We start from the raw sequence: 18837 nt of genomic DNA on the forward strand, positions 1-18837 counted from the left end.
TGTTAATTATATGGTGAGATGCTATTTCCCACTTGGTACACAGTAGGATGTGGGTTCGATCCCGGACCCTGACGATGCCTCTTGTATATTTGGAGTCTGTTTATTCGCTCTCCCTGTGGTGGCCACATGTATTTTTCTCCGAGTTCATCAGGTTTTGGCTTCCACATTTAAAAACATGTCTTTAGATTATTTGGATACGACTGTAAATTCCCACGTGTAATGATAAAGTCACCTCGATGAGTCATCATGTGTGGCCAGGTAGCTTCTGAAAAACAGCTAATAACTCAGTGGGCTTTACCTGGTAAATACAATTGTAGAAGTAGTAGTAGTATCATAAGCGAAGGTGAAGTTTTGACTATTTTGTCGTGAACATAACTTTACAAACAGGGCGTAAAAACAGCAACAAAACAAACTAAATAGTAAAAAGCGACAACATTTCTGAATCTTTCTTGCATTCAATCAAGGCACTAGATTAAGGCATTGCCAACAAATGCAGGGGGAGTGTCGAACCGATTTCAATACATAAAAGCACATCATACAAAAATTGCATGGACCCCTGAGCCTAGAGAATTAATCATATTATGTTTTTGTCGAATTCTGTACCCCATCACTTTTGGCGATTATAAGAAACATAATATTACGAGTGTGTAAAATTATATAAGAATCCACTATGTAGTCAGTTGACCGCCTCTTCGGCATGTACATTAATATGCGTCTTATTATTCCTCAGCGGTGTGGAAATCATCGAGTGAATGCGCATCCGAAAAATGTAAATCATTCAGGGCTAAAGAGCAGCACCACATTGTCATTCTGTTGCAGCTACGCAGGACATTTCAGCTTTCAATTGTGTGCCGTTTGTAAGGTTTTTAGGAAGAGGCCATGTGGGTTCTTGCAGTATTTGGGCGCTGCGGTGGCGAGATGTTAACTACCCTGCCTGGTATACAGGAAGTCGTGGGTTCGATTCAGACCCTGACTCCTGTATATTTGGAGTTTGCATGTATAGTGGTATAGCGCTGGCTGCTGGGGGAAAAGCGTAACTGCGATTTTTCTTTGCCATTTGTGTTGGACACAGACACCAGCAACACTGGAATTGGTGCTGTGCTGTTCAAGGTCGTGAACGGTGCTGAGAGAGTGGTGGCCTACGGGAGCCATGTGTTGTCCCCCGCAGAGCAGCGCTACTCGATAACACACAGAGAACTATACTGGCCATAGTTAATTTTGTGCAGCAATATAGGCCATATCTTTACGGACGGGACGTCGTCGTGTCCACGGACCACGTGGCCCTCCAATATTCCCTACGTATTGACCAGCCTTCCGGCCAACTGTATGCTGGTTAGAAATTGTGCGGGACTACTCCTTCACGGTCACCTACAGGAAGGGTGTGCGGAACTGCAATGCGGATGCACTGGGTGCCGGGCGATGTAAGTAGCATCTGTCGATGCACCACCACTCGTGGTGGATGCGCATCGTGGCGGCACGTTGGGTCTCACGCACGCTGAATGGGGACGCCTCCAGATGGAGGACGCCTCGTTGTTGAAATTGCTGCGTCGCGTTGGTGCGAGAGGCAGTAAAACAGTGCCAGCAGGGATGTCCCTTACAGTCTTCCACGAAGGACTCTTGATGAGATGGGACGAGGAGCTGCAGCGTTTTTGCATGTTGGTGCCGACTACTCTGCGGGGTAAACTCACACGGATGGTCCATGAAAAATGAATGCACCTCGGAGTTCGTAAGACCTTGCTAATGCTGAAGCGTGACTTCGATTGGCCCGGTATGATGGGTGATATATTCCACGTGGTAAAAGATTGTCCTGACTGTGCACGCTGCAAGCCACCGTCGAGGCAGGCCCAGCCTCAGTTTCAATCTATCACGTCTCGAATCAACGAGCTAGTCCCACTGGACATTCTTGGGCCGTTCCGCGCCACTCAGAGGGGAAATTCATTTCTTCTGGTCGGGCTGGAATAGCCTTTCCCAGTGGCCGACGGCATGGCCTCTGCCAGACAAGTCGGCTGCATCCATTGCGGATGTGTTTTTGCACGGCCACGTAATGGACAAGGGGGCTCCTGAACAACTTCTCACAGAACAGGGGCGAAATTTTTCTTCTAAATTGTTACGGGAGGTGTGCGACTCCCTGGGTACAACTTTTTTTAGGACTTCGCCCTACCATCCTCAGATGGACGAGATGGTGGAGCACATGCACAGGACCCTTACGTTCATGCTGTGCCAACGAGTTAATGAGGCGCAGTCGAACTGGGAATTGCACATTCCCGGTGTTCTGGCCGCATATAGGGTGGCCCCTCACGACTCAACAGGATTCTCCCCGTTTTGCCTCATGTACGGGAAAGGAGAGTGATCACCCCATGGAAGCTCAGTTGGGCATGGACTTGGGTAAGAAGAGAGCTGTCATGCCCATGCAGGTCAAGCGTTAGGCGTTTGACGGAGGCGCGGGAGGCGTCCTCCCCGTGGTTGCGTGGATTTTCCTCCGGGTCCTTTGGTTTTTCGCTCCACATTTAGAAACACGAGTTCAGAGTATTGTCTGATATAAATGTCCACGTGATGATAAGTCACTTCGCCGAGCTATCATTTGTGCCTATGTCGCTTATGAAAAAGAGCTTCGCAATGTAAATGTCGCATCACAATTCCCAGGTCTCTGTAATTGTTCGTATTTGACATCGGCCATCATTGGCGTGGTTGGGTGAAAGTGGCAGTAGTCGCTCAAGCACCATGCAATGAACACGGCGAACTAAGTTCAATTCCTGGCCATGGCTAACATGAGTGGGGAGTGGTATCTGAACTCGTGTGGATGAATCAGAGTCTATATTTATCCTGTAGAAATCCGATGAACTGTGAAGCGCTTTTTCACAGATGTCCAGGAGGGGCGAGTCAGAAAGTTACAGTATGGTGAAACAAACTCCATGGCCAACACGGCATGGAGATGTGATGAAAAAAAAGTTGTAAATCATTGTTTAATTCACTTAAAAAATTGGCTGTTGCCAGATTAACAAGGACTGGCAGATACGCTCACTCACATAAACGTTGATATATTTATGTTTTTAATCCAAAAAAGCCTCATTGAGTCATGTTTTGTGATGTGTAGATGTGTATGTGTGTATGACTGAATGGGGAGCGGTAGTGTAGCGGTTAGCGCGCTGCGCTATGAACCTGGCGACCCGGGTTCGATTCCCACTCACGGCCAACACCAGTGACGATTATCTGAACCGGTGCCTGGGCCTCCCCTAGGTCGACTCAGCCCTAAATGATTACCTGGTGCGGTGTGTAAACATCGCCACTGGGGAGACAAAGGCGGTCGGGCGTGGTGCTGGCCACCCCACCCCCTCGTGTACCGTTCCGGCCTTCATAGGTGCTCGCTGACAGCATTTGCCCCTACAGTCTTTTAAGTCTATACGGGGGATCTTTATCTTATAACTGAATGTAAACATAATTATTATTTTCTATTCAGGAAAGTTTAATTGAGTTTCAAGACTCATTTTATGAATATGGTGCTTGGCTAATTTCTCATTGAACAGGGAGCCATTTGAAACTGTTGTTGCTAGAGAAACCCCATCATCAATTTGCTCGTGTGATTGCGAGCAAACGTCCACACCAACGGGGCTCATGCATTCCCTTCTTGTACCGACATCTCCAGGCCGACTCACAACCCCGGAGGTTCGGAAGTTTAACGCAAATCCCTTGGTGATCCACCAACCCTCACCTCTAAAGCGCCGTATCGCAGGCGCTGTGCGCAACTACACTCGGCTCTACTCAGGCTTGCGAGAGTCACATCTGTCCACGTTTCTTTTGATGGTGATCTCAGACAAGGGCACCGCAATGCAGTTCTTCAGGAGCTGCTGATGGCTTTTGCATAATGCACAAAGGCACAGTGCTTTTCCTACGCGTGTTGTTTGAAACATAAGTCTTGAGATGCAGCCACATTCACGTGCTTCAAAACGTCAAATTGTACGCGTTTTGTACCGTACTAAAGACGCCTCTTAATCATCCTGCGATTGTCTTGGCCTTCGCTTCCGAGTTTGTCTCCGTTCATTGTACGACACGAAATCACACATCTTTGGACTCGCGTAACTTTGTGCTGCGTGCGTACGCGCTGCGCGAGCGACTTTGAATCGGCCGCACAGATAAGAACGCTGCCAAAGTTGCCGTGCGTTCCGCATAGACAAACACGCGCACATTGCACACCGTTCACGGATTATCATATAGATGCGCAAGGTGTCACTACGGCGTTGTTGATCTCGCAATGAGACGCTAGCTATGCAATGAGACGCTATGCCGATCAGCCTGCCGCCTCCATTCACCGTGTGCACTCCATGAACTCGCGCATGAATGGTTTGGTGCTCAAAGGTGGGGGGGGGGTAGGAGGCGAATTCCCTCTACATCCACCACCATCCACCCTCGTCCCCCCGTCGCTGCATTGCAAGTGCGAGCTACGTGAGCCTCCAACTGCACAACAGAGGAGATCGATACAGAGCCGTGGTGTGTGTGATGTGTGTGGCGTGTGTATGGTGTGTGTGTGGTCTGTATGCATAGTATGTGTGGTGTATGTGGTTCGTGGTGTGTGTGGTTTGTATGGTGTTTGTGTATAGTGTGTATGTTGTGAGGGTGGTGTGTCCACGCGTGTGTATGGAGGCCCGTCGAGAGAAATGTGAGACACCGGTAATTGATATGGGTTGCGTGGGCCCACCCTGAGCCCCCCATTCTTGGGCTGGGTGAGGACCCCACCCCCCCCTCGGGGACCCCCCCCCCATACCCTCCCATGTAAATCATCTCGTGGTTGGCTGGGCTTTGAGCATGCTTGCTTGTTTGTTAATTGTGCTACGTGAAATCACCCCACTGTAACATGTTGTTGCTTGGGGTCCTGGTAGTTGTAAGCCACTTCCCCACCACCTCGCCCCCATATCGTGAGGCCTGCCTGTGTAATATCGTGGAGTATAATAAATATGGCTGTCCGCCTGATGATGCTCGTTGTAATTATTGGCGAAACGTTGTACTCAGATTGTAAATGTTATGGATTGGCTCTCCGACACACCGGTGTGCTGTCCTAGTGGAGAGAAGTATTGCGAGTAACCAAAAGGACCGAGATAGAGTGCATCTACACTCAGTGGCGGCTCCTGCAAAATCTCTCAGGGGGGGCAAATGTCTGGATGATTGATAAGGATAAGGTCCACCCATGCAATGGATAAATTAACAGCTTAAGCATGTAAAGGCAACTTCACTTCTTTAATATTAATGAAAAATAAAGTGACTCCTACAATACATCTTGTTTGTTTCTATACTCACTATTAATACAATCCACTCAAGTTTCTTTTATTAAAGATTCCACTAGGTGGCGACAAATTATATTGTTGGATGAAACGCGCTTACGTATGATGACGTAAGCACGTTAGGGCGAGCCCTCCCGGAAGCCATAGAGAATGCATTGCAGCGCCCCCCGGTCGAAAAAAAACATCTTTGAATGTAAGTCTATGGGGCCACTCGGGGCGATTCTCAGCCGGAGTGAAATCGCCAAAAAAGAGGCGGTACTCCACAGAACGTGACATGACGCTGATTGGACTATATCCAGAGGCACAGTGACGGCTAGCGTGACTCTGTGGTTGAATGGCATTGGTGGTGCGTCGCCCAATCGCCCTAATGAAGAAACCGCCCCTGTCTACACTGGTGTGAGTGTAGGATGTCGAGTGTAAGTGTTGTATTAAAGGGCAACAGCCCTTACAGAATTCCTCGTCTCCGCGTGGTTCGACTGCACTTCACGTGGAACTAATTGGCATGTTCTGTTTACGTGGCAAACCTTGCTAATTGGCGGGTAGTGGCGGGTTTAACGACGCCTTTGTAGTTACGTAATCTAACCCAAAAAAACACTATTATGGGTAATATTGTGCGTTGTGCTTGTGTGTGTGTGTATGTGGGTGATGTACAATGGGGAGCGGTCGTGTAGCGGCTAACGCGTTGCGCTGCGAACCTGGCGACCCGAGTTCAATTCCTGCTCACGGCCAACACCCAGTGACGATTATCTAAACCGGTCCCGGTCCTCCCCTAGGTCTACTCAGCCTCAAATGAGTACCTGGTGCAGTTGTGTGTAAACATCGCCACTGGGGAGACAAAGACGGCTGGGCGTGGTGTCTCTTAGCAACGCATCGTGCACAACACGTCGGTAGAAAAATAATAATAAAAAATAAAGTGAATAAAAAAATATATATCAAGCGCTTCCGCTTTTATTGTGCTCTGACCTACGCCCATCCTTTATTTCCTCTTTTCTTTAACTTCGTGTACAGTACTCGGGAATATGTATTGTTTGTTGCGACGTTTGTGTGTTATTTACGCGTCTTTGTTCTTGCTTTTCGGTCGTTTTAACGTTTTGCTTCTCGCTGAAATTGGGTATTGATGCGTACACCTAATTTGTTATTCACAAAAGCGATCAATGTAGGTGCTCGCTAACAACTCTTGCACTCAGTCTGCATGTGCGTACAGGGATCTCTCGTTGTCTATGTGTGCGTCCGCGTGCAGTAGATATATGGGGAGCGGTGGTGCAGCAGTGAGCGCGCTGCGCTATGAACCCTGCCACCCGCGTTCGATTTCCACTCACGGCCACCAACACCAGTGACGATACATATCTGAACCGGTCTTGGGCCTTCCCTAGGTCAATTCAGCCTCAAATGAGTACCTGGTGCGGTGTATAAACACCGCCACTAGGGAGACATGGTGCTTGCCACCCGGCCTTCATAGGCGTTCACTAACAGCATTTGCCACGAAAGTCTATTAAGGCAATACGGGGGATGATGTTTATCTTGTTTTTAGATTTGGGCACTCACCATGTGCGTGTGCACACGGCACGAAACAAACACAAACATGCGCTCGCAAACCAACGCGTACGGTGTGTACTTGGAATGGATTCGCTACTTTTGCTGTGCAGGAAAAAAAACGTGCACTCTGCAATGCGTGCGTGCACAGTGGGTGGGCCGCCTTCTCTGCATGGCATGCGCGTGCACAACGCTTTGCCCGCAAAATCCGGAAGCTCTCTTTCTCTCTCTTAGCAGCAACATCGCCTGCCCCGTGCACAATAACGCACGGTGTGTCCGTGCGTGTGCCCGCGCGCGCTTGTGGTTTGCATCAGAGGTCGCAAACGGGTTTTGATTCCTTACCCGTACCCGGCCGCACCAGGGTCGCAAACGGGTACCCGTACCCGGCCGTACCCAACCCCTTCCCCTGCCGGGTACGGGTAGGGTACGGGTATCGGGTACCTGATTGCGACCTCTGGGATGAAGCCATGTTGCAGGCGCGGGTGGGTTGATTCTAGGAAACTTGAATTGTGAGAAGAGACAAGACGTTGGGAAATGAGTGACAGTTACTCACCAGTGACTCACGGCCTACCCGTACCCGTACCCGGCCGCACCAGGGTCGCAAACGGGTACCCGTACCCGGCCGGGTACGGGTAGCCGGGTATCGGGTACCCGGTTGCGACCTCTGGTTTGCATGCAGCGCGCATGTGTATGTGCAACTGCGGTGCAATGCGCTAAGAGTCCCGGACGACGGGCGGGCAGTTTTCGCTTCTTTGCGGCACGCACAGGCGACACCGCACAAGTGCCCTTTGGTTGAGCGTCTGCCAACCGTGTGTGAACATCGACACTGGAGGAGGACATCTCGTGGGCTGTGCTGACCCTTAATTTAACCGGCATGACGGTGCACGTCAGGCACAACACCGGACACTCGCGATTGGTGGATCACAACGCACCTCGAATGAATGCGCTCATTAGGAAATTGCCCACAAATCCTGAACATTACTTTCCGGAAGGAAATCTATCGGGACTCAGTGAGACCTTCCTGGGAATACAAACTCACATTACAGTAATAATATTCTTGGTTCTTTCGGTAAAGTCACGTAGAAGGGAAATAATCAAATAATAAAACAATACAATTCTCACGACGTTTCGATTGCAACACAAGCAATCATCATCAGCTGTGTGTTGCAATCGAAACGTCGTGAGAATTTAATTGTTGTAATTTTATTATTTTATTATTTCCCTTCTACGTGACTTTAGCGAAAGAACCAAGAATATGAATCCCAGCAGTCGCGAAAGCTTTAAATCGAAAAAAAACAGTACAGTAATTGTTTTAAAATACGCTTAGTTGCTAAAATTAATTTTACCCGAATTATGTTTGGTTGTCGCGAGTCTTTGGTCCTCCAGGAAGTGAACTCGCAGCCACTGCTAACATCAGTGACGCGTTGTATCTGACACGGCGCTGAGCCTCCCCTAGGTCAACTCGACCTTTAAAAAAGTACCTGCTGCGGTGTGTAACGATTCAAACTGGGGAAACAAAGGCGGTCGGCCGGACGTGATGCTAACCACACCACTGGCGTACATATACCTTGACCTTAATAGGTACAGTACTCGCTAACAGTACTTTACCCCAGCAAGCGTGTACATACTCTTTGGTTATTTCGGTAAAGTCACGTAGGTATAAAATAAAATAAATAAAATCACGACGTTTCGGGCGCAACACAAGCGTCCGTCATCAGGTAGGACAACCACAGCAAGAAAACAATTGCTGAAGTGAGCGAAAGGGCTGTTTGTAACAAGAGGCATTATTTATATAATTTTAGCAACTAAGCGTGTACACGTGTGTTTCTGCACAAGCGAGTGAGCATAGGTGTGCACTCACAGCCCGCGGAGTCTCTGGCACATGGAGTGGAGCTGCTCTGGCCTCACGTCGCTCCACGGGATTCCGTCATCCATGTCCTCGTCCACATCCTTGCCCGCGCTGAGGTCCATGGCCGTCGGGACGACGTCCTTGTCGAGTCGCGTGCGCAAACACAACCCGTGCCTCGCCTGCGCTGAGCGCGTAGGAATATTCTTCCTTTCCTGTTGTGTGTTTGTGTGGTTTGTTGTTGTCTTTGCGGCTGTTTGATACAACCGGCCGCACGAACCGCACGCCTTTCACAAATCGCACCAAACTCGTCCACCGCACCGAACCACACTCGTGGTCACCACCTCCCCTGCGATAATGGAAATATTCCACCGCGCGCGACGCCTCGGATTTAAAGCGCGCACCCCCACCACAACCTCACTCTCTCCTGCGTGTTAACGCAGTTGGTGAATAAGTGACTCCAGCTGTGGTGACAGCAGCAAGCAATAGCAGACGACAGCAGCAGCAGCTGCAGCTGCGGTAGCGGTTCTGACGACACGCGCCTCGCCTCGCACGACGGGGCCACTCTGTCTGGCGTGCTACACGCGCCGCAGTGCCAGCCCACGCCGCCAGCACGCGCTCAACTTCACCGCACCGCGGAGGGCACCTGGCATTGCGCCCACCCAAGCGGCCAATCGCGCACGCACCAGCGGGCCCGGGCGCTTCTGGCTGAGTCTGATGAACTGGCCGTGGCAATATAAAGGCGTGCTGATTTACCCCAATTACGTGCACCTTTGCTGGCTATAGACCTTTCAAGGAGCCTTTGCTCCCACAAGGTCCCTGCGGCTCTTAAGAGCCCACGACGGGAAGGGGGGAGGGTATCGGTCCAGCTGAACCTGGTAGCGGGAACAGGCGGCGTGCATGGAATGCGGCATGAACAAACACTTTAAACAAAGGACGCACACGGGCGCCCTCTAGCTATCGCAAGCGACCTGCAGCGAAGATGCAACGGGCGATGCGTTTATAATTATCGCCTAGGCTCCGGCGACACGGCGATAGCGAGTATTTAAACAAGACGAGACCAGTAGAAGAACATACATCTAAAAACACCACGCACATCACAATTGCCCCCCCCCCCCCCTCCGTGGGGAAATGTCTGCAGACTATTACGTGAAGCACAATGACACGACACGGTCAGGATCGTACAACGGTGCAGCTTTCGTGTCACCCACAATAGCCTCAGCTTTTGGTGGGGGAGGGCGGAGAGATCAAGACGGCAGCGCTGCAAAAAAATCCATTCGAGGAAGGGAAGAGGCACAGAGAGACAGAAAACCCAGACACAAAGAAAGACGACGATCAACACAGTCCCCTTCCACGGCTGGCGACTCATAGAGGTACACGATTGTCGTTTCACCCAGAACACCGTGGAATGTTGAGGAGGCATGGAATCAGAGCCGTCCATGGCGGGAGGGGGGGGGCGTGGGTGCAGGGCCCAGGGTAAATCCTACTGTGAGGACCCTCACGCCACCTTACAACTAAACCGGAAGGATTAAATCTGACACCCAAAAAAAAACCGCGGGACCCGGGGCGGTCGCACCGATTCGCCGTACCCTCGGGACGGCTCTGCATGAATTATCACCCCTACGACTACAATCATGCATTCGGCTCTCGACATATGCATGTATGCATCGAATCGTGAGTGTGAGAAGCAATTATTTACAATTCATGCCAATTGCATATGAATGATGAAGGCTGTTACATTTAGGCAAATGGAGCGAACTAATCTACAAACCTAGACTGTAAGGAGACATTTTTCGATTTAAAGCTTTCGTGACTGCAGGGATTCATCTTCTTGGTTCTTTCGGTAAAGTCATCACGTAGAATTGAAATAATAAAATAAAACAAATAAAACATCCCAGCTTAAATAGTCGCTCCAAGCCTGAGGCTTGTCATTCAGACTCCTCGACAGACCTGTTCTCCACCTGAGGACGGCTACTTGCGTTGTGGCCGAAACGTCGTGAGAATTATTTTATTATGTTTTATTTTTATTATTTTATTATTTCAATTCTACGTGACTTTACCGAAAGAACCAAGAAGATGTAAGGATACAACCAAGAATCCATCCGTCGTATGAATCGCGATTCCAAACCGTGGCAATTCACCCAATCGCTTGACAGGGGAGGGTGAATCATTTGAAACCCCCATCACTCACTGAGATGACCATCGATGTGCGCTCATCATACGTGCGGAGCAGCCGCACTGCGCCAAGAACCCGGCGACCCGAGTTCGACCAACGCTCACAGCCAGCGTCAGTGACGAATATTTGCACCGGTCGTGTGCCTCCCCGAGGTCGCCTCAGCTTTCAAGGAATCCCTGGTGCAGCGTGTCTCAACGAAAGCATTAGGTAGATCAAGGCGGCCGGAAGTCGTGCTGGCCACCCATCCCCTTGCGCGCCATGCCGACCGTAATAGGTACTCGCTAACACCACTTGTGCCAAAAGTCTGTTGAAAGATACACTGAGTGGCGAGGGGGGAGTATTTGTATGTGTGCTTGATGATGTGGGGAGCGATAGATTAGTGGTTAGCGCGCTGCGCTATACCACGGTAACGGTAATCTGAACCGGTCCTGGACCTCACCTAGGTCGACTCGGTCTCAAATGAGTACCTGGTGCGGTGTGTAAAACATCTCCACTGGGAAGACAAAGGCGGCTGAGCGTGGTGCTGACCACCCAACTCCCTCCAGTGTCGTGCCGGCCTTCGTATGTCCTACTCGCTCAGAGCACTTGCCTCAACAGAATGGTAAGGCTATAGGGGGATCTTTGTCTTTGTTTGATGTACGGACGTGCAGACTCGAGACTGGTCACACTTGGGGAAACCAGCGGCTCGCACAGAACGCAACCAGCGTGATTTAATTGTACCCGAAATGGGAGCGATGTCTCAGAAACCCCCCCCCCCACCCACCGATAATGCAGAGCGAGATGTCACCGCTGTTACTAATCCGGACGTGCTAACGTAACCGTTTATATTCCAACAGAGACACGTGGTCTGAATCACGTGTTGTTTGCGAATGTTCATCATTCGATGCATTGTTTTTTTTCCTTCATCCAAGAGATGGCAAAGTTTCAAAGAGCACTGCACCGTGCAGATCGAGCCATGAGACCAGCTCGTGTGCATGCGCTAGGGTGGATTTGTCGCATCGTGTGATCGCGAGAAATGACGGCTTGGGGGGACATTCATCCAGCAGTAGATAGATAACGGCTGATTCATGTTTGACCCGAAACGCACCCACGTCTCCTTCGCAACGAGCGGCGCAGATTGCCAAGGCGATGCCGTCCTGCTGTTTTATCAAGATGTAAATCAGACTCTTTAACAGGAGTGACCGGTGGCGAGACGTTAACTCCGTCGCCTGGTATGAAGGAGAGCGTGGGTTCGATCCCGACCCTGACGCCTGCTGTATACTTGAAGTTTGTATGTTAATTTTGTCCTCCACATTTAGAAACATGTGCTGAGAGTATTTGGCTTCTAGGTGATAAGCCACTTCGCTGAGCTATCATTTGTGGCCAGGTGGCTCCTGAAGGAAGAGCTATATACCTAACCGGGTACAGGTAAACCCGTAAAAACAAAGTTTTTCACTATAAATCATTTATATGCGTGGCATCGGGGCGGCTAGAGTCTTCTCGTCCTCTGGCAGCATTAACAAAATTGGTAATTAAATATTTAAAAAAAATTCCCTAAACAGTGTAAAATTTAGGAATTTTTTTCACGAAAATGCATTGTCACGCACAACGAGCCTGTGTGCAAAATGTCAGCTCGATTGGATCACGAGAAGTGGGTTAAAAAACGACCTAAAGATTTGCACGGTCCTAAGCAAGCAAGCAAACTTAATATAAAGGATTTAGAAATAAAATAAAATTGCAGTTGAATAGTTTAGTTTATCTCTCCATCAACCCAGGCTCACATTTGCCAGGTCGACCAACGTGTATACACATTTCCCCAAAGGGCCGATCTTTCCTCTGCCCCATCACCCTTTCCACTTCCACCACCACACATCCCTCCATTCTCCGTCCCCGTCTCCCGAATCCCACCATCACTCCAAACTGCGTAAACATGTAACTCTGCGGCATCGATATATATTTGCCGACTGGTGCTGGGAGTTGTCAACAGATTTCATATCACGTCACGACAATGATAAGATAATCACACACTCAGACACGCGCGTTTGGATGACATAATCGCGTCCGTTTATTTTATTTTTTTGCCGCGAGACGGACAATACCGTCTAGAAAAGTGGCAGCGCGTGAATCTTTGCTCGCCAAGCACGACAACTCTCGGAAGAGCCGAGAACCGCTCAGCCTACGTCGACCACGAACAGACGCGAGCGAGGCGCTACCGATGAACGATGTACATCGATGTTTCGGCTCAACAGACGCGACACGTCTACTCGTGCGTGTGAGAATCGATCGTTGCAGTCGATAATACAAGCAACCGCCATTCGCCACTGAGTGGCGGCCACTGCGCGCTTGTGCCATCCTTAACAGACTGCCAGGGCAAGTTCTGTTCGCGAGTAGCCGGCAGAGCACACGAGGGCGTGGGTGGCCATCACCACGCCCGGTCGCCTTTGTCTCCCCAGTGGCGATGTTTACACACCAGGTACTACATTTAAAGGCTGAGTCGACCTAGGGGAGGCCCCGGGACCGGTTCAGAAAATCGTCACTGGAGTTGGTGGCCGTTAGCGGGCATCGTACCCGGCGTCGCAGAGCTCGCTACGCGACGCGCTAACCACTGCGCCCACCGCTCCACACAAACACATTCACAAACCCGACGTGGACACTCCTCTGTAGCCGACCGCTGCCGTTAAATGTTGGTACAGGGCAGCAGCAGCAGCAGCAGCAGCAGCGCTGTTGGCGCTTCGTGGCGAATGTTAGCGCACAGATAGATGGATTTGCATAGCGGCTGAGTAAACCTGTCATTGCGATGCAAGAGGTTAATCCGGCCACGACACTTCTCACCCCCCCCCCCTATCCCTCCACCCCCCGATCCACTCCCCCCATCCTCCCCCGCAGCGTCTCCCCCAGACATCCCCCAAACCCCACCCCCCCCAACCTTTTTTATCCTCGGAGACTGCTCTGTGCAAGCGACGCAGGCAATCTTGTGTGGCCTTCAATCAAAACGGGGCTAGCATGGCGGGGGGGGGGGGCTCGGTGGGAGTGGGGAAGTGGGTAACATTTGGCGGAAGAATCAAAGGGAGCACAATTTATTTTAAGAGGTCGTTGGTTGCACGCGGAGAGAAATTGCGTTTTCCACAAAAAATGATTTAGATTCAGAGCGACCCTCTCTCTGCGCTCCGCACGTCACCTCCATCCTCACCTCCTGTTCCCACGTCTTCCTCAACCGCTCCCGGAATATTATCTCCCTCAGCATGTCCAGCGCGGCACACAGCCAGCCAGCCATACGTCTTTACGTATGAAGGCATCGCTGTGCAGGATACTAAGATCCGAGAGAAACATCCACCGACGAGATTGAGCGATGAAAATGAGCTCGTGTTGTACGGTGCCGGTTGTAAGCCTTCATCCAGCAGTGGATTGCGCACGGCTGATGATGATGATGATGCGATTTTTGCGTGCAAAGCAATGCCAGCCGTTTGCATAAAAGCATTGTTGGTAACCTGCAGAGTCACAAATGGCAAGTGCTTAAATTACGCATCACCATGAAAATGTAATCAAAAATACATTTCTCTTTCCACGTGTGCCTACAAATTACTGCTAATTACGAATGTGCAGATGCCGAGGCATTGACGTGCCTTTGAATATACACAATCCATTGCCTGCGTGATAGTCGATGTATACGACACGAATATCCGTCCTTACATTTCCCACATGAGAACACGCCATCACGCGAAATTACAAACAAAAAATGTCCCCCTATAGCCTTCAATAATATGTAGGGAGGCTGTCCTGTGCTTCTCCTAGGTTGACTCAGCCTTAAATGAGTACCTGGTATGTTGTGAATATGCAATGGTGGTGCGACACCACCAGCCCTTTCAATGTCGTGCCGATATTAATAGGTCGCTGCCATCACTTGCATAAGAAAACGGAGATTATAACTTCAACAAATATCACCCGGCTAACCGACATAGGCTCTTGGGGAAAGGAAGCAGACACACACACACGTAAACGCGTCCGCACACACACACAAGGCAATTCAAATTAATGCAACGTGGGGAGGATGTCGCTTATCGCTGCTGTTTCCTTGCATTAGTCTGCGCACATGAAACCAAACGGCGGAGGAGTGTGCAACTTTACACGTGATCTGGCAAACGATGAAGCTAATTGGATTCAGAAACACTCCGCCTGGCAGCGCAGTTTCACTCTCCGCAGCTGCAGCTATCAGACTTCCTCCTCTATCTTTCGGATGCGTGTGTTCGCATGAATGAAGCATTCCGAGTGACGAAATGACCAGCGCGTGGAACGCGATAATCCAACGCTCGCATCCTGCGTGTCTGAGCGGCAGCCAGGGACCGCCAAAGAAAGCGTCGCATGGCTACCGGGTACAGCAACTCATTAGCAACAATGTGAAACACCCGGTGCAGAATGTGCTTGCTCCGACACGTGCTTGCTGGATCATATTGGTCTTGAAAGCCAAGAAGCTGATTGGCTAAAAAAAAGACACTGAAGAGTGACATGCGAATCGGTCACACACCCAAACCCCTCATCAGCAACTCGCAATGACCAGCGTGGTGGCTCAGGATATCGAAACAACCCCAAATATGTGAACACTTTTATCAAGATTATTTGGCTGCTATAAATGTCCATACGTTAAGCCGCTTCGTCAAACTATCATTTGTGGCCAGGTCGCTTCTGAAAAAGAAGCTCAGTGGGGTTTACCTGATCAAATACTTCAGTGGACTTTACCTGATGAAATAAAAAATTGAAAACTATTTCAGACGTGTTCACGATCAAAGGGCGCGCGTTTTAAGCGCTTACTTACCCTTGCACAGTGCTTACGAGATGTGTCTCAGCTGGATGCGAGATTACGCTTTTCTGAGGAAAATTTTTGAGAGGTCTAACGATGCATGGATTCATCGTATGACGTCGAGTCATCCAACTCCCTGTACACGCATCGTGAGCGAATTGCGTTCGGAAGAAAAAAAAGTCCGTTCGTACATGTAGTGTGTATTGGGATGTATGTATGTTGAACTTGTTTCGTACCGTATGTAGCCAACCATGCTAATCGGAGGTGCGGGGGAAGGACAACAAACTAAACACAAAAAGGAGTTCTAAAGAAATTCGTTTTAAATTATATTTAAGTGTGCATAGCAACAATGGCTTCCGAATATCAAAAGCGTTCCAGACGGCCGCAGTAGCGGATCTTAAAGCGCGCGATGCAGTGACCGTCTTTTTTGTCGATGGTTGTTGCTAGCTGGCCAGATCCAAGTAGTCACCAAAAATCTCTCAGATGGAATACAGTATATAATACAACCCACCTTCAAATCTTTGTTCCCGTAAAATTGGTCACAGAATCCCATTATATTTCCTTTGCTAATAATCACGCAGGTCTAAATGCACGTTCACGTTACACTCAAGCGTGTCAGCATCTCAAGTGCGTCACGGGGACGCGGTGGCCTGTGATGCTCACGTCCAAGCAGCCACACACTCAAGCACATGAGATGCGACATAGCGCCATCACGTGGACACACAGGGTAACAACAATCATACACCGGTGATTTCGACGGGCACAAAGTTGTAACATCAGAAAATATCAACGTATAATTACGAGTCAATTTAAAGTGTTACGGAAGGAAATTTAGGATTTTGGCATTTCAGTCGACCGGTATTCTTCAGGAAATATTGATGTGACATAGCGAGAGTCTTAAATAGTCTTCGATTTGCTGGAGAGGGTTGAAGGAGATGGACGGTTGGGTAATATCTTGACGATGGACCCACTGAGGTGCAATGCGTCGTCAGCCTTTGAAGATGTTTTAATGCATAGCAGAAGTTACTCTGTGTTACATAACACTGAAGGACGATGGAAATTTACAAGAGAGTGGCATAAAGGGGGTTTTCAATTCTCCAAATGTGGCAATTGAATCAAACTAGATTCGAAGCTTTCGTGACTGCAATAATCACTCTTTGGTTCTTTGGTTAAAGTCACGGAGATGGTTGCTTGCAACACAATCAACCATCATCAGGTAAGAATGAAAGATAAAACACAGACACGGAAACAACACAGGCAGACACACATGCAGAGAGAGACACACACAAAGACACACACCAAGACAAACAGAAGGACATCGACTCTGTGCCAAGGCCTTAAATAGAGAGAGGGGGGAGGAGGGGCCAGGGCAGAGATTGTGTTAGACGACTCTCTGCGTTGCATTACATTACACTCTCTAATTTTACTAAATTTGTTGTCAAACTTCCTACTTGTCTGTCTAAATGTCTCCTTGCTTGTCTGTTCCACACGTAACTTCTATTTTAGCAATCTTTGGAAGAACGTCAATCAACCAGGCGATGCGTTAACTGTGTGTTAACCTACCCTCTGTGTTGCATTGCCTTACACTTGTTAATGTTACTAAATTTGCTTTCTCAAAGGTTCTTTCGGTAAAGTCACGTAGAATGGAAATAATAAAATAATAAAAATAAAACATAATAAAATTATTCTCACGACGTTTCGGCCACAACGCAAGCAGCAGTCCTCAGGTGGAGAACAGGTCCGTCGAGAAGACAGAGTCTGACAGACCTGTTCTCCACCTGAGGACGGCTGCTTGCGTTGTGGCCGAAACGTCATGAGAATTATTTATATAATGTTTTATTTTTATTATTTTATTATTTCCATTCTATGTGACTTTACCGAAAGAACCAAGAAGATGAATCCCTGCAGTCACGAAAGCTTTAAATCGAAATTTGCTTTCTCAAACTTTAGATTCTCTTGCTCTAAACCATTGTCTCTCCTCCGGCCACTGTGAATTCCACACTGCTCCACTCATTTGTCCTCCGCAGTCATCTCTCTTCCCCCCCCCCCCCTCTCTCTATTTGAGTCATTGTCCTTCTGTTTGTCTTGGTGTGCGTCTTTGAGTGTGTCTCTCTGTGCATGTGTCTTTGAATCCCTGCAGTCACGAAAGCTTTAAATCGAAATTTAACTGGAGAGACCTCACAGAGAATGTGAGGGCTCTCCTCCATGGCTTGAGAGATTGGTGCCAGAAAGATCTGGCACTACGTGAGCAGCTTGGCACAAGACAAAGGGGAAAGTGGAAACAAACGTCGACATTTGCAGCAGACACCTACGGGCTATCTGCCCGTGGACCGTGCCAATTCTGTACCTGGTGCATGTATGTATGTTGAACCTCTTTCGCACCGTACTATCCAACCGTGCTAAGCGGAGGTGCGGTGTGTCGACATCAGCACTGGGAAGACAAAGTCGGCGTGGCGTCGTGCTGGCCACAAACCGCACTTGCCCCAACATCCTATGTACGGCTACAGGAGGGTCTGTGTCATTGCCCACGAGGTAGCGTGGCCGAGCGGTCTAAGGCGCTGGATTAAGGCTCCAGTCTCTTCGGAGGCGTGGGTTCAAATCCCACCGCTGCCAGAGTTGTTATTTTTTTTGTACCACTTGTAACGGACCCAAATAACCGGGTTCAATTATTTATTGGCCACACCTAACTTCAATGGCGGTTATGTGAACCGGTCATGGGCATCCCCTAGCTCAACTCAGCCTTAAATGGTTGCCTGGTGCGGTGTATTAAACATCAGCACTGGGGGAGAGAAAGGCAGCCGGGTTTGTCGCTGCTCACACCATCCCCTCGTGCACCGTGCCGGCCTTAAAAGGTGCTCGCCAACAGCACTTGCCCCAACAGTCTATAAAGGCCCCGCGAGGGTTCTTCTCGGTGTCTGTGCGTGCAAACTCACGGGGAGCGGTGGCGCAGCGCTTAGCACGCAACGAACGCGGCGACCCGAGTTCCATTCACGGCGCACGGACATCATTGATGGCGATTATCTGAACCAGTCCTGGCCTCCGCCCCCCGCCTAAGTCGACTGAGCCACAAACAAGTACCTGGTGTGGGGCGTAAACAAAAGACAATCGCCACTGGGGAGACAAAGGCGGTCAGCAGTGTTGCTGGCCACTCCACCCAGGCGTTCGCTAACAGCACGTGCACCCCAACAAGCCTGCTCAGCGTGGATGGGGGTGTGGGGTAAAAGTGGGGAGTGTG

At 49.6% G+C, this 18837-nt stretch overlaps 1 protein-coding gene and 1 non-coding gene across 6 annotated transcripts in view; one reads left to right on the plus strand and one right to left on the minus strand.

The window, feature by feature from the left end:
* LOC133345236 (dual specificity calcium/calmodulin-dependent 3',5'-cyclic nucleotide phosphodiesterase 1A-like) overlaps nt 1-18837 on the minus strand; it is a 158297-nt gene that overhangs the window by 88827 nt on the left and 50633 nt on the right. For 2 of the 5 annotated variants that reach the window (XM_061555823.1, XM_061555821.1), the window contains exon 1: nt 8668-10082. The exons of the other annotated variants lie outside the window; for them this stretch is intronic. In XM_061555823.1, coding sequence (XP_061411807.1) covers nt 8668-8777 — 110 coding nt within the window. In that variant the 5' untranslated portion in view covers nt 8778-10082. Of the gene's footprint in view, nt 1-8667; nt 10083-18837 lie in introns of those variants that run through there. 5 annotated transcript variants of the gene reach the window in all.
* TRNAL-AAG (transfer RNA leucine (anticodon AAG)) lies at nt 18134-18215 on the plus strand. The gene has a single exon. It is a non-coding gene; the product is annotated as a tRNA-Leu (tRNA).

The sequence above is a fragment of the Lethenteron reissneri genome, chromosome 21, assembly GCF_015708825.2.
Source record: "Lethenteron reissneri isolate LAM-NWPU_2019-01 chromosome 21, ASM1570882v1, whole genome shotgun sequence".
NCBI lineage: Eukaryota > Metazoa > Chordata > Hyperoartia > Petromyzontiformes > Petromyzontidae > Lethenteron > Lethenteron reissneri.